This window comes from Conger conger, chromosome 3 (assembly GCF_963514075.1).
Source record: "Conger conger chromosome 3, fConCon1.1, whole genome shotgun sequence".
Taxonomy (NCBI): domain Eukaryota; kingdom Metazoa; phylum Chordata; class Actinopteri; order Anguilliformes; family Congridae; genus Conger; species Conger conger.
Window position 1 is genome coordinate 57,041,715 of NC_083762.1, and position 15,936 is coordinate 57,057,650.

Here is a 15,936-nt window from a genome sequence, read left to right on the forward strand (position 1 = left end):
CCTGTCAGCTACGACCCCTCTTAATTTGGCTGGCCCCTAATTCTCAAATCTCATGGTGATCTATCGAAGAGGCCTTCATTAAACCAGTATGTATCCAAGAACTCCACTTTTCAAGCATTAAGCATAGGCATAAATGTCTCTCACTTTGCATAAGCTTGATTATCATGTATGGAAACGTCATAATCAACGTCAATGTCTACCTGGGCAAACTCTCACCTATTTGGAATAATAACTTTATTCCAAACCCTTTATTTTTCAGATATTTTTGAAGGTTTACTCTCCTTTCAGGATATGAAAGAGATGTGTACTCCCTTCTGGGCTCTTCCTTCTTTCTTTATTTAAGATTATGTGCTGCATTAAAAGCCTATGGCGTGCCTCCCCTGGGTTCCCATCCCTTAGCCGAGGCTCTGCGCTTATATAATTTGACTAGGGGACTAGTCTTTCTGTATAACAAGCTCTTGTTAGCTCAGATAAAAACAGTGATTTTGGAGGAGACAAAGCTGCAAGTTCCAAGAACAAAAGTATCTTCAAATTATTACCGAGAGGAGACATACACATACAAACTTTGCGAATTCAATCACGATTTCCAATGTCTTTCTCGGGATAACACATCTCTTCCTGTAACATTAATAAGGGAAAGGAGCTTGCAATAGATTGCCAGTTGGGACAATATTTGGGAAAATATACTGCTCTCATCCAAGAACTGGGCAGATTGGTTTATCCAATATCACATTTTTCAAATGAAACTTACAGATGATAAGTAATGCAATAGATGTTCTTTTGGTGCAGTTGGAAGATTTATGCACATGTTTTGGGAATGTATATTCCTATAGCTCTGGATTTATGTTATACTAATCTTATCCAAATTACTATATAAGGATCTGCAGATGTCTCCCAGCCTGTGACATTTTGCAGATGATTCACAGATTCATTTAAAACAGTCGAAGAGACATATATATTTGGCGGCTTTAACTACAACTAAGAAAACCATTTTAAAAGGATGGGTAGACTTGGGGCCAAATCTTCGGTCGATATGGCTGCATTACTATTTAGACCTTGTTTTGGAGAGATCTACTGCCCAAATCAATACTGCTAAATCTTCAAAGTTAAATGCCTGGGCCCAGGCTATAGATGGTATCAAACACCTGTTGTGAATTGTATAATTTTTATATTTTACGTAGGGATTATATGAGCTGTCTATTAGTTGTCTAGCAGCTATATTTGTTTGTGTAAATTTTTCTCTGCAACTCCACTAAAGTAAAGGTATTTTTGTCTATTTTGTTTACTGTCATTTGTGAATCTTGGCTGTGTTTGACTGTGAGTTTTGTTAAGCTGCAAAAAACAATGAATATTTGTTCAAAATAAATAAATAAATACCTAAAACACCAATGCAGGGGTACATGCTGCAAATCTCCCGTTCTGCCATGTCCCAAAGGTCATTGGATTCAGATCTGGTGACTGGGAGGGCCACTGAAGAACACTGAACTCGTTGTCATGTTTATGAAACCGCTTTGAGACGACTTGTAGTTTGTGACATTATCCAGTGCATTATCATGCTGGAAGTAGCCATTAGAACATGGGGACATTGTGACCATGAAGGGATGGACACGGTCAACAACAATACTGAAATTGGCTGTGGCATTCAAGCGATGATTGATTGGTATTAACCAACCATTCCCCACACCATTACACCACCACCAACAGCCTAGACTGTTGACACAAGGCAGGTTGGGTCCATGGATTCATGCTGCTGGTGGCAAATTCTGACCCTACAATCTGTATGCCTCAGCAGAAATCGAGATTCATCAGACCAGGTCAGACAGAAGTGGGACCTGACATGGTCTTCTGCTGTTGTAGCCCATCCGCCTCAAGGTTCGACGTGTTGTGCATTCTGAGATGCTTTTCTGTTTACCGCAGTTGTACAGATACCTTAGGTTTTCTGTCAGCTCAAACCAGTCTGGCCATTCTCCATTGACCTCTCTCATCAACAAGGCGTTTCTATCCACAGAACAGTGGCTCACTGGATGTTTCTTTGTTTTACACATCATTCTGAGTAAACTCTAAAGACTGCTGCGTGTGAAAATCCCAGGAGATCCAGCCAGCCTGTTTGGCATCAACATTCATGCCACAAATCACTCAAGATCACATTTTTGCCTATTCTGATGTGAATATTAACTGAAGCTCCTGACCTGTATCTGCATGATTTTATGTATTGCACTGCTACCACAAGATTTGCTGATTAGATAATCACATGATTAAGTAGGTACTAATAAAGTGCTCAATGAGTGTATATAAACTGTGCTCTATGGGATTTTGATTCACGCAAGTTGATGTCATCACTTCTAATTCAGTTACAGTAATGGAAACCATTTCTTATGGATATAAAGTGGCTACAGAAAGTATTCAGATCCCTTCACTTTTTGCCTTTCAATCTACACTCAATAACGCATAATGACAAAGTGAAAACATGTTTTTAGAGATTTTTGCAAATGTAAAAATCTAAAACTGAAATCTCTAATTTACATAAGTATTCAGACCCTTTGCTGCGGCACTCCAAATTGTGGTTGAGATTATCCTTGAGATGTGTCTAAAACGTGATTGGAGTCCAGGTAACTATTCCAGTTACCAGTTACCTATTCCAGAGGAGTTGAAGGAGTAAGTAACTTCTCCCATGTTACAACGCTTCTGATTTGATATCAGCCCGGTGGGGGCAGATCATAGCATTGCTGTTTTTGATTGGCTCACTGGACCCTCGTCGGCTGGTCTCTCACCGTCTCCCTCAGAGCGCTGAGTTCCCCCTCCAGGCTCATCTGTTGATCTCTGGCCTGCTCCAGCTCCAGCTCCTTCCTCTTCAACTCCGCCTGGAGGCCCAGCAGTTGCTTGAAAGAGAGCAGAAGCCAGAGTGCTGGGTTATATACTGTACATGGAGCAGAACTGTAATGTAATTGTTTTGGATTCAAATACTTTTCTCTGCTTGATTGATCTTGCCTGGCGCAATTTAGGCAACCAGACCAGAAGGCAGGTATTGCATCGGTTTCAATACCTGGCAGGCTTAGTAAAGCATAGAAAAGTATTCCGAAACAATTATGTATTTTACCCAGGTCTGACGTGGAAACAATGAGAAAAAAAGTCAGGAACATATTTAATGATCATATATATTCAAAACTTGTATGAGCAAGGATGAAACCGGAAGTAGTATAGACACTAGAGTAAAATGTATACATTTATAAGAGTCCAAATGGGACCACACTGAACACAATTAAACACTGAACATTTTACTGTGCAGTTATGCATTAGCAAGGATAAAGATAATATATGCTTTATTATCTTTGATGAAAAAAAGAGAGAAAAACATCATGGGTAAAATGCAAAAACTGTGTATGTGTCAATGAGTGTGATTATGACTAAATGAGACTAAATCTTCAAGCTTTAGAATGTTCACACGCCACAAGCACACAATAAAGGGAGAAACTTTCTAATGCACCACAGAAAGAAAAACTACTGAAGAAGCAGGACCGACACATTATAGTGCATTAAACCAGATGAAAAAAATGTTTGCGGTTTGTAGCGCCAGCATTAGCATCACTGAAATCACAGGCAACATTGAGAATAGTGCATCAAGAAAGAGCTTTTCAAGTGTATCCTAGGATCTAAGAGTGCCAAAGTACTGAGTGGTGGAGATTCTGCAGACTAACCATATGGCCTGCTCCGCATTCTCAGCACTGTTTCTGGAGACCCACAGAGTCTTCTCATTTTTGTTTTCAGTTACTCTAAGCGGGTTTATACATACCAGCCCTGGGGCTGTATGTGTAAAGCCACTCAGAATTACTCATAAGAATTATCACCAAAAAGTATGACCTAAGTGCTATGCATAACAGCGCTAAGGCCATTTTTTAGCACAGAGTAAGCAAAATTCTTGGGTGCTGATCTCAGTTGAATTCACAGCACACTCAGGTGTGAGTAAGAGAAGACTTCACGGAACAGCCCATTGCATAAACTGGAACAATTAGTAATGCCCTCCTGCCTTCTTTCAGTTTATATTAAAATGTACAGACACAAAATTGATTTTGTCCCACGTTAAAATTCATGTTTTCAAATTAATGTCTGCTCAAGATATCACCCCTAATTGTTAAGAGTTGTAGCCTAGACTATGATATAACGTGGTATCTTAAGATAATAATAGATTCAACAAGGCGAAAATCTGAGCGCAGAATGAATTTCATGCTTCAAGTGGAGCAAGTATTAAAACAGAAGAATAGCATAGATCTAAGTGTCATACATTTGACTAAATAGGCATTGGTGGCAAACTAAATGGAATGTTTATTTAAAATTCTTCAACGGTATTTGTATGGTGCAAATATAGTTCCCTGTATTTGCTGTCTTGAACGTACATCAGGTGTGTAACTGCCTGGTTGGAACAAAAGCCTGCACCAACACTGGCCCTTTCTGAATAAGATTGAGGACCCCGGGCTGCATGTTCTGTTGGTATTTGCTCCTACCGTGTGTTACACTACCTGATTTCACACAGATAAGCTAATTTGAGAAATCAGGTGGTGTAGCGCAAGGTTGAAGCAAATGCCTGAAGACACTGCGGCCCACAGGACGTGGAGTTGAGTAGCGCTGCTGAAGAGGATCTCCCAGCTGAAAAAAACAGCTGAAGCTGAAATAGCTGGTAGCTGGTTGGCCAGTTCAAACCAGCTCCCAGCTCAACATGGTTTGACAGTTTGGCTACAGTATTTTTGGAAACAGACATGGTTGACTGGCTCATACCCAGCTAGACCAGCTTATGACCAGCTCAATTTTCAAGATGGTCAAGCTGGTTTAGCTGGATTTGTGGAGAGGTACCTGCTGCATGTTATGCAGGGTCTGCTGCAGCACGTGGTGATGGTGTTCCTGGGTGTGGTCGTCCTCGCTGCGGTAAGCCTTGCCCTGCTCCTGCTTCAGCAGCTCCACCTCGTTCCTGTAGGCGTCCAGCTGCCAGCGTAGGCTGTCGTTCTCCTCCCGCAGAGCGTAGGTCTGCACCTCCAGGCCTACACGTCAGCAGAGAACCATTACAATCAATCAATTTCCTCCAGAGGCCTCCTATCGTTTTTTGGATGATAAGAATATGTTGAAACTTTACTTAATGTCTTGTAGTCATGGTTGGATTAAATGGCCGGATGACACGAGGCAAGCATTCTTTTTCAGGCCTTCCTCCTCACCAAATGCTCCCGCACTTGACCATGTTTTATCCCAGTGTACTGTATCAACATTCTCTTCTGTTATAGCCTCTTACACAATTTATTATTTTTTAAATGCAAAGAAAAAGCACACACACTTTTAACCATCATTTCATATTTTGTAAAATGTAAAGTTTCCAAAAACAACGTGTTAACTTCACTTTTCAACACGCCAGGCGAGAGGAACTTCTCCATTGCATATTTTTGCTTTTGCTTTTTTGCCTTTTCATGTTCCTTTTCTCCCGTTTTAGCCGCTCCTGAAAGCACTGAGCTAGATTAACTCGAGAAGAGGCTCTTGACTTTGCAAACAGTGATGTAGCACCAAACGGCTAGTGATCTGAATGCAATGAACTGGAAGTTTTTGAGTAGCTTATTGAAAAATATTTTATATATCTGTGATCAAAATTTGTTGCAAAATCTTTTTCATCACTCTATCTGGGCCCAGTTCTGGCATGGGGCCCTATGCAGCTATCTAGCATGCCTGTTCTAAATGTGCTTTGGATGAAAATAATTTACGCTTTACTGAGCTTTCATGTACAGAAACCTATGAAATACTCTTAAAAAGTGAAAACCCCGCCTTCTGGTCCTCTTGGTTGGTTCAATTGCACCAAGCAAGATCAATTGAGCACAGAAAAGTATTTGAATCCAGAACAGTTGACCCAGGTCTGATATATGGTTCTGGAGATTGAGAACAAAGACTCAAACTGAATTGCTTAGGACAATATAGAGATCTTCACACTGGGTCTGACGGTGCTATAACAATTAACCAAAAAAAGAGTTGGCAACTCTCACGCTTTTGCCGTGAGACTCAAACTTTTAGGCTCTGTCTCACACCATCAAATTGTGAGGGTAATGCATCTCACGCTAAAAATACAATTTATTTCGGAGGGGAGCATTTAATCTCAAGCCAAGACAGCCCTGAAAGCGCCAACTCTGAAAATATAAAATGGTACAGCACAATCCGGTCACTTGCCTTCAGTTACATAAATCCACACACAAGAAACCATGATTTCAGCTATTCTATTTCAGAAATTGTATAGACATAGCAGTTCTGTTATGCAAATATATCACATTATTCTAATTTTACACACTCACACTTGCATATATGTACACACTCACAAATTTAGACACACTCCCACACACTCATGGATGTAGATATGCAAACACATGCCAACATATGCACTTGATGCATGAGTAGTACACGCTTAAATGCAAAAATACACACAAAGATTTACATACATCCCTTGTAAGAATACACCCCCAGAAAATATACACAATGCCTAGACTATGCTGTTTTGAAATTCGACTGAACATTAAAGTCACTCATCAGCAGCTATGGCATTGGGCCAAAGCTATTAACAGCCTGTTACTAGAATGGGATGATCCGATTGATTTTTGGCCTACCAAAAAATAAGCATGCCTTTAAAAATGTCTTGTTTATCATTTCACTGGAAGAAGAGATAGCTGTTGTTTTCCCTCCTCCCACAATGTTCGAACCCAGAATCATATTTTAGGCACAACTGTCAAAATGAGGCAATGCAGCTGTCATTTTAAGAGGCATGAAAATAAATTTCAGTTGGGGGTTGAACCATAATTGATTTGGAGGACTGCTGAATAGCTTTGGTTGCTGTAGTTTGTCTGAGGAGACATTTCATCTGAGCTGATAGATATTTCTTATTGCCATTACAAATGCTTTCTCTAGCATTCTGAGCCTGTGTGTTATGGTAAAAAAACAAAAAACATATACAGAGTATGCCTATATAAAAAAACATGGAATCAATATTGTTGAATTATTTCAGTTATAATTAAATAATCATTACAATTGTTTTTAATTGTAATTGCAGTTATGGATGCAGGAGAAGTTGAAAGCAAGTAGAAATTAGTAGTAGCAGTAACATTATATATAAGGGGTAGGTCAGCTGTTTTGAACCTTTGTATGGTGGACCAGAAACAACATTTCAGTAAAACATCCATCAGTCCAATGAAATTGTCCATCAGTCCATGGACTATCCGCTGGTCTGTGGAAAACGACCATGGGTGTATGTAAAAAAGCCCTCGGCCTATGGAAAATGGCCCTTGGTCTATGAAAACATCCTTCAGTCCACGGAAAACATTTGTTGGTCAAGGGGAAAAGTCCTTTCGTCAATGTAAAAAAAATCGATGGATTCGTTAGCAGCAGCATGAAACTGTTGAAAATAACAACATAGTCACTGTGTGGCCACGTGTAGCCACGTTGGCAAGCTAGCTAGCTAATGTTAGCCACATTAAAGTTATTGCAGAGGTAGTAATTGAGTGTGTGTTCAACAGTATAGCATTGCTATTTTGTGACTAGTTAGCTATCCACTGTTATCTTCATGGGTGCCGCTCTGTTTGTTTATAATTCAGAGGAGTTGCCATAGATCTTCCCTTGAGCGTAGCCTGGAACCGGAAGTAACCTTCAACAATTTGAGGAAACACTTCAGTACAGATGAACTTGTACTCGGCAGTGTCAACCAGGCAGCGGTGATCAGAATATAATATAACCTTCACAACCTTCGCATGTTTCATTCTCTTAATTCACATTGTTCAAAATTCTCTCAAAAAAGGATTACTCAACGCTTCCTAACATATCTGCATCACATTTAAAATGTAACTTTATTTAAAAATTAGGTTAAGCAGAGCCCTTTTAGCTCCATTAGCCAGTACAATTACAGGTTTACATCTATACCCAGTCCAAATCCTGTAATTAGGCACATCTGTATATCTGTTCATTCTGCTATGCATTCTGCTAAGCTTCAGGATAGGAAACCCCATACACAAAGTGTGCCATGCTGTAGATTAGTTCGGTGCCCAGCAAATATATTGTTCTCTTGACAATGGCTGAACGGATTACGAAATAAACTTCAACATTAGTGAGAAAACAGTCGTAGCTTCATAACCAGGTGGGTTATTTGGTTCCATAAATATATCTGTATAATAATAATAATAATTAGCAAAACAAACATATTTCTACCAAATGTATTGGCCGGACGTGCAATAAAAGTGAGCTCAGAAAAAAATGTTTATTCATGCAACTTCTGAATTGTATATTTATATTCTTATATTGGAACAGGATTTTTTGATCTAGATAAATGGTATCAAGCATTGTTATAATATGCCTCTTATTGTCTGAGTTTGTGGTGAGGTGAGGGTTATAAACAGTGAGCATGGCAAGGTGGAGGCTGGAGTTTTATTGCCCTGTTTTGCAAATAAGACACTGATACGCATCTAAACTGCTGTTCTCGCTAGCAGAGAATCATATTTAATAATATGTCAATGCTGTTTTGTCACAGTCTTTTGTATTATATAAATAAAAACGCAACAATAATTTGGGATGTTGATGACTCAACCCCAAAACCAGACAATTTTACTTTAGCAGAACATGCAACATTAAGATGTTCGACAAAAGGATACATCTCTCAGGATTGTCCATGTTTACTGAATATAACATTAGGTAGGAGGAAAAGAGGGAGTTAGCAAATCATACAGACCCAGGATTTGTCGAGCATTTAATTATTATCATTGCCGATTTGGATTATTGCCACATTAATGTCTCATAAGGAAGACATTAATGTTGCAACTTAACTGAACTGGCTTTCTAAAATAAAAGGCACAGTCACATTGCCCATTTGTCAGCCTCTTTCATAATCAGCATCACCCTCGTTAAACAAGGCAACTTACAAACTCTCAGTCAAACTGTATTAGTTGACCTTTCAGTAGTCGATGTCACAAAATAAATTTGCATGGACTGAGGGCAGTTCTCCATAGACCAAGACCTTTTTTCAATATACCCAGACATTTTCCGAAGACAGACAGACAGACATTTTCCATAAATGAATGACGTTTCTCTTAGTTTATGGACATTTTATGGACAGTCTCAGGTCCACGGTACCTTGTCCCAAGCGAACCCCACCACACAGCAAGAGGTACAATTAGCCACCTGAGCTAAAGACCAAGGTCCCTTGGCAAAGGGAATTATTGTGCTCTTATCACTTCTCCACTGGATATTGTTACAAGGATATTGCAGAAGCAATAGTTTTGGGAATTTGGGAAAAAATATATTTCTCCAATACAAGCAACAAGCACTGAGCAATATTTACATTAGAGAATATGCAAAAGGAAAACTAAATGCGTTTTCAAGAGTCTTCAAGACAAAATTCCATTCAGAGAAGAATACCTCAAATTGAGAGTTGTCACACAAATGCATGATTTGTTTTCCTTAATTTATCAGCAGCCTATGAAAAAATGTTCACTGAAATAATGCAGGGGAAGGTGTTATTCAGGTCAAAAACCATGATTCTGTTGATTGCATCTCAGCCTTAGAGTTGTCTGTGTGGATTATTTGCCAGCGATTACCTGAGTCATCTAATCGCATTTTCTTGCAGGGATTTTCATCATCATCATTGTCAGACATGTCCATCTCTTCCTCCCGTCGTATACCCATGATCTCTTCACTGTGCGCGTTCCTCAGCTCCTACAAAAGCAGAACCACGTTTTCTATTGAACCATTACTCAAAATGAACAATGAGGTAAACAAAGAAAGAACATTGTAAACAGGCAGGGTGCAATCTACGGGGAGCCAGAGGGAGCTTAGCTCCCCATAATAAGACATGAGCTCCCCTGAATAGATCATTTATGAAATTTTGAGTTTCTAGAATATGAATTGCCTGTTTGTTTTAATATTTTTTTTGCGTTTATGTTTTACTTTCCAAATCTTTAAACTCTCATAATGTAGCAATAAAAATGACACTTAAACATCTATAAATAGTGTGCGTGCTTTCAGGTTCATGCATACTGTTATTCATAAATATATAAACCTAGCTATGCTGTTTGAACTAAGACCATTCAGACATGGCAGGCTTATATTATCCAAGCTTACACATTTGTTTTCCCATTTCAGCAAAGCTAATTGTTCCTTTTTTCTATTATTTTTCTCAATTACACCAAGTAATAAATTAAAAGAGTCAAAAAAAGAAAACAATGGAGATAAAAAATAAACTGAATTTGGGTGATAAAACTGAGGAGAAACCACTGGCAGAGGCATCTATCACAGCTAGCTTGACAGCTAACGACTGTCACTGAAAAAAATAAAAACGAGCTCCTCCAAATGTCACGGTACAGATCACACACTGTGAACAGGTAAGCAGAGTATATTATAACTACCACACACAGGAACGTGGTCTCCCAGGGCATGGGAGTGTGTATAACCTCAATGTATTCCCAATACTGCAAATCTGAGTTAAGGGCCTATCTGTCATAAAGAAGTCCAAATCACACACACTTACTTCCAACACCAGCTTTATGTTAAAGGATAAGCTCTGAAGAAATAGTTGTACTTTGATAAGATACAGTGGGCTCCAGAATTATTGGCACCCGTAATGAAAATGAAGAAAAAAGGCTGCATATAGTAAAAAACAGTGATAATGATCTATATCTAACCATAACATCTTTATGTTCAATGATACAGAAAACTATATACTTTTATTTCAATACATTTACTCTCATGTTTTTTAATCTCATTTCTTCAAACCACAAAATTATCCCTAATAATTATTGTAAATAAAATCAAACAAAGTGAAATTACAATTTTACTTAATTTAGTTAATCTCTCTCTAAAGGAACAATATTGTGTCATTCCACCACTTCTTGTTCAACTAGAGTATAAAAATGAGGTAACAAGCATGTTAAATCCCTTTGTCATCCATCAGCAAGGGAAAAGCCCAAGAACTGTCAATCAAGTATAAAATTGCCCCACCATACAAGCAAACTATTTTCTCAATTTGCAGTATTTCACAGAAGTACTACAACATTAATGAAACAGCAAGAATTATCCATGCAAAGTCATCTTTCTTTACAGTATGGCCTTACCTCTGGATGCACTGAGGACTAAAATGCAAATTGTTCCTTTCAATTGCATGAATTCACTGCTGACAAGGGTAACAGACTTGGGTCAAATATGTATTTGAATAACTTTAAATGCTGGTAAAATCTTAAAGCTGAAAGATTCTCAGTGAAATATTCTATTACTAAAACTAAATATACAGTATAGTCACATGAATGACATTTGCTGTAAAAAAAAAAGTTTCTAGTATTTACAATTATTATTTGACCCAAATCTGAGATGTGAACATGACAAGGTTTTGACATTCAAAATTATCATACTGTACTCTGGACCTAATCAATAATCCCACTCCACCCCTCTCCTTATTGGCCAATTCAACTGTCAGTCACTTTGGGGTCCAGCAAGAGCACTTTGTTTTACTCTAGATTCATGTCCATATATGCCACCTCAGAGAGGTGCTCGGTGAAAAGTTTTAGAGTGCTAGCCCAGAGAGGACATACATATTCAAATAGGAGACGAAAAACCACAGTACAAGTTTGAATGCATTCACTCAAAACCTATTTATCATATCAGTCTGTTACTGTAATGTATGATCATGCATTTATTATTTATTGTGCGTGACTACACATTGACTACTCAACATGGGATGTATTGAGCTGCTCTAATTCAATCCGGAAAACAACATCCCCAGTCTACAAGGTGAATAATTCTGCCAATGAAGAACAGAGCGGTTTCCCCCCTGACAATCATTACCTCCCTGACAAATCTCCCCTGCAATGAATAATTAATTTTAGCTCATCATCGATAGCTATCATCCTGTACCCCGCAAGCAAGCAAGCAAGCAAACGTTGCCATGGCAGCGCCAAATGTATCCCCCGGGAAGAAACAGCTGTTAAATTTGGCGAGCGGCTGAAACGCATCACTTCGAGCCCCGAGCTGGAGTGAGACGTGACGCACGGACGCCCGCTAACCTCTCGTCTGCGCGGCGCAGAAGACATGACAGGCACCGGGAGCTGAGGGTGGGGTGGGAACATGAAACATCTTCACATGAACACGCCCGCCTGCGTCGGGGGGGCTGGGCTGAGGAATCGGGCATGACAGGAAGTAAAAGAATGAGTACCAACCTCACACTGCTTTCGCCACATGTCTATGTTCCTGCGCTGCGCTTTTGAGAAATGGTCCCATGCCTTTTGCCTGGTGGCGGCGATGAACACAGCCGTAATCTGCTCGACTTGTGGGTGGGTAGGGAAGTCAGACAAGACAAGCCGTTTATGCAGGTGCTCCGTACCACCGGCAACCGAGCATCAGAGAAGCCAGGAAACCTGAGCTGCAGATTCGTTAGACTCGCCAGATATTCAGCTCTGAAGGAAGCCCCCATAGACACCCAAGGTTAAAAAAAAACATCATTAAATTATGGGGAAATCCATACTCTCGGTTTTGCGATCCATATGTTAATATTGCTAATCTGTACCCTCAGCTTTGCCAAGGCAACCCAAACACAAGGGTATGGATTGGCAAACCGAACACACGGATTGCAAAACCGAGAGTACAGATTTCTGTGTTTAAATATATTTTTTTGGTCTAGGAGGGCTCCTTAGCTCTGTGTTCTTATCGTCACAGATTTGTCTCTCTGCTGTTGAAGCAGAAGTGTTCAATTCAATGCATCTCATTAATATTACTGCTAGACATGAGTAAGCACAATACTGTGGAGATGGATGTTTTGCACTGTAATATAGAGCACTGGACGTCATGTGATGAGTTATGCTTACGCCGCCATTTTGGCAGTAAAACTGTCAGGCAAAATGAGTGAAACTGAATGGCATTGGCAGTGTCACGTTCAAACCTTTGGAGTGCACAGCACACATCAATCAAAATGATATTGATCGGTACATTAAAACACCTGACAGACTAAATATTGGCAAGCCTTATCATGCTCCTGGGGTGTTTTTTACAACGATCGAAACTACAGAAAGGGGAACGTTCCTGACCTATTTTTAACTAACGTAGACTCGCAGTGTTCCGAACAAAACATTGGGAGGTGGCCGCTGAATGCATAAGTTAACCTCCATTCAGTTTTTCTCCTGATGAATGTGGTTTATGATTGTGGTTGCTTAATGACTCTCGGAGACGCTAAAACACTGTCATTGATGTGAGCCCCCCGACCCATCCTGTCACAGGTAAGCTTCATTGCCTCATCATCATGTGCTGAAACAGATCACATAGCCTAGGTGTTTCAGACAAAGTTTTTTATAGAAAAGAAAACAGGAACTAAATATGCATTTATTTGTCATGAAATGTGCAGTGTTTGGAGAATTGTGCAGAAATTTGGTCTTCAAAACACTGGGAGTCTATGTTGCCAGATAAACCTTCCCTCCAGTGACTCTGTTCAGGGCTACAATTGGACAAAGACTGGATTTGTTTTGAATGTTCCTTTGGAACACTGCACTGTTGTTATTGGAAGTGTCATCTGACATTAGCAGCGGTGAGCATCAGAATAAGGGCTACAGTGTTTGTCTGACAGTAATGCTAGCTCGGTTTTAATGTTAGTGCTACTACAAACTCTGTATTCGGTTAAACATGGGTTGTTGGTGTAAAAGGGTTATTTTCACCCATTAACCTAAAATGAAAGGACGGTTACCTGTAAAGCTAACACTATGACAAATAGCTGTCTTAATCAGGTTAATCAGTCAGCTGTAGTTACAAATACCGGAAATCCATTAATTTTGCCTTATAGGATCATCTCCCTTTTCCATGCCCCCTCTTGTTGTGACATCCCTTGCCACACCAACTACAGTGGGCTCCAGAATTATTGGCACCCTTGATAAAAATGAAGTAATATGGCCGCATTTAGTAAACAACACTTATGTTGAAAAATACAGGAAAACTATAAACTTTTATTTGAATACATTTACAATCATGTTTGTAAAAGTAATCTAATTATTGTCAGAAAACAATTGATGATTGTCACCCTGAATAATTATTGTAAAATGAAACGAAGTGAAATTAGAATTTAATCTTAATTTAGTTCATTTCAGTCGAAATGAACAATATTGTGTCCTTCCATCACTTCTTGTTTCACTAGAGTAGAAAAATGAGTTAAAAGGCAAAACCCCATTGTCATCCATCAGCAAAGGAAAAGCCAAATAACTATCAATCTTGGTGTCAGCAAGTCTGAAAAAGAACCATAAAATGGCACCTCTTATGAACTAACAACTCTTTGGAAGGGTGGAACGAAGACAGAGTTTACTGAGCACAAAAACAAGACCAAGGATCTGGAGTTTGCCAGACCTCATTGGAATTATGACTGGAAGAGAGTGCTATGGTCAAATGAGACCAAAATGGAAGGTGTGTCATTGATGTTTTGCTTCCAGTGGTCCAGGGACATTATTTAAGAGCAATGGTACAGTGAATTCAACCAGGACATTTTGGCAGAATTTAGCTGAGACTCGGTCATAGGGAGATTGTCCATCAGGGCAATGACTCCAAACATACATCACAATCCACACAGAACAGGTTACAATAAGTGAAAAAACAACCATATTCTGCAATGGCCATTTCAGTCTCCCAACAACCTCATAAAAACCCTGTGGTCTGAACTGAAGAGGGGGGCTCATTGGTGCATACCCAAGGATATCAATGATTCTAAGTTCTGCATGGAGGGTTGGCCAAAAATCCCTCCAAATGTCTTCTATAAACTTATCATAAATTATAGGAAAACACTCTTTGCCAGGGGTGTTTGCACAAAGTATTAAACCAGTGGTGCCAATAATTGTGAAACCTGTTTTTTGGGAAATACATTTTTTATTTGAAAAATGTAAGACTTTGGTTGATTCCATTGAATTAAAAATAACATTGAAAATAAAGCTTATGTCAATAACTGTATTTCTTAGTTGACAGTATCGCGTCTATTTATCAAAGGTGCCAATACTGTAATTCATTTAAAATCAAAGTAACAACTATGCTGAAAATAATTGCGCTGAATCACTGGTGCTCTTGGATTCCTGCCAAACTGGCGTTGTTTTGATCAAGGCAGATTGTGTGACGTCAACTACCGGAGCTCTATAGCACTGGAAAATCCTGTTACCAAGCTCCTGTAGTTAAGAAGCATACAAATTCAAGGAGGGTATGAAGTGAGAGAATGTTGAAGCCCAATATCTGGTCAGTCGAGAGTACCTAAATGCATATGTATTTTCTGTTTCCTGGAGACTCTCGGATGCTCAGTACAGTACTTACAGTTTCACCTGCAGATACACTTCCTTCTGGACTGAGATGGCAATATTTTACCTTGAGTGGCAGGCTGAGAGAAATAAAAAAAGATTTGTGCCGGAATATTCCATGATACGTAAAGTAAAATCTCAGAAAGGGTGAAAATTCCCTTTAATGCTAGAAATTATACATTTTAAAATAATATATTGTTATTTAAATATCCCCACCTTTAGTAAAATGTTGCCTTAAGGTTATTTTCATGTTTCATTTTCTTGTCACATAACGGTTCTAAAAGTAGGGTGATCAATTAGACTTACATTTTCAAAATTCTCTCTGATTATCCTGGACATATTTCTGCATATTTTATTTGTTTGACAGCACCATGGAACTAAGTCAAAAACTGTCACACTCCTGAGAGCAAATTGCCTTTTAACAAACTCCCAGAATTACTCCAGACTCCACTACCTTCTGATATTCCATTTTGCATCCTATATCAGTGCCTGGGGCCATTAATGATTCAGCAAAAACATATCGACTGCATTTCATTCTGTTTTCCTTTTCTGCATGAAAAATATGCGCATAAAACTGAAATGTCCATTTTCCATCTACAGCTCAGTATAAACACTGCATTTCAATAAGGTAACTGTACAG

General features: G+C 39.1%; 1 protein-coding gene across 4 annotated transcripts in view; it reads right to left on the reverse strand.

Moving 5' to 3' along the window:
• LOC133124234 (ecto-NOX disulfide-thiol exchanger 1-like) overlaps positions 1-15,936 on the reverse strand; it is a 92,198-nt gene that overhangs the window by 10,531 nt on the left and 65,731 nt on the right. For all 4 annotated transcript variants that reach the window (XM_061235239.1, XM_061235238.1, XM_061235240.1 and 1 more), the window contains exons 7-10: positions 12,204-12,310; positions 9,594-9,711; positions 4,846-5,030; positions 2,772-2,879 (exon numbers count right to left, since the gene is read on the reverse strand). In XM_061235239.1, the coding sequence (XP_061091223.1) occupies positions 2,772-2,879; positions 4,846-5,030; positions 9,594-9,711; positions 12,204-12,310 (518 nt within the window). The remainder of the gene's footprint in view (positions 1-2,771; positions 2,880-4,845; positions 5,031-9,593; positions 9,712-12,203; positions 12,311-15,936) is intronic.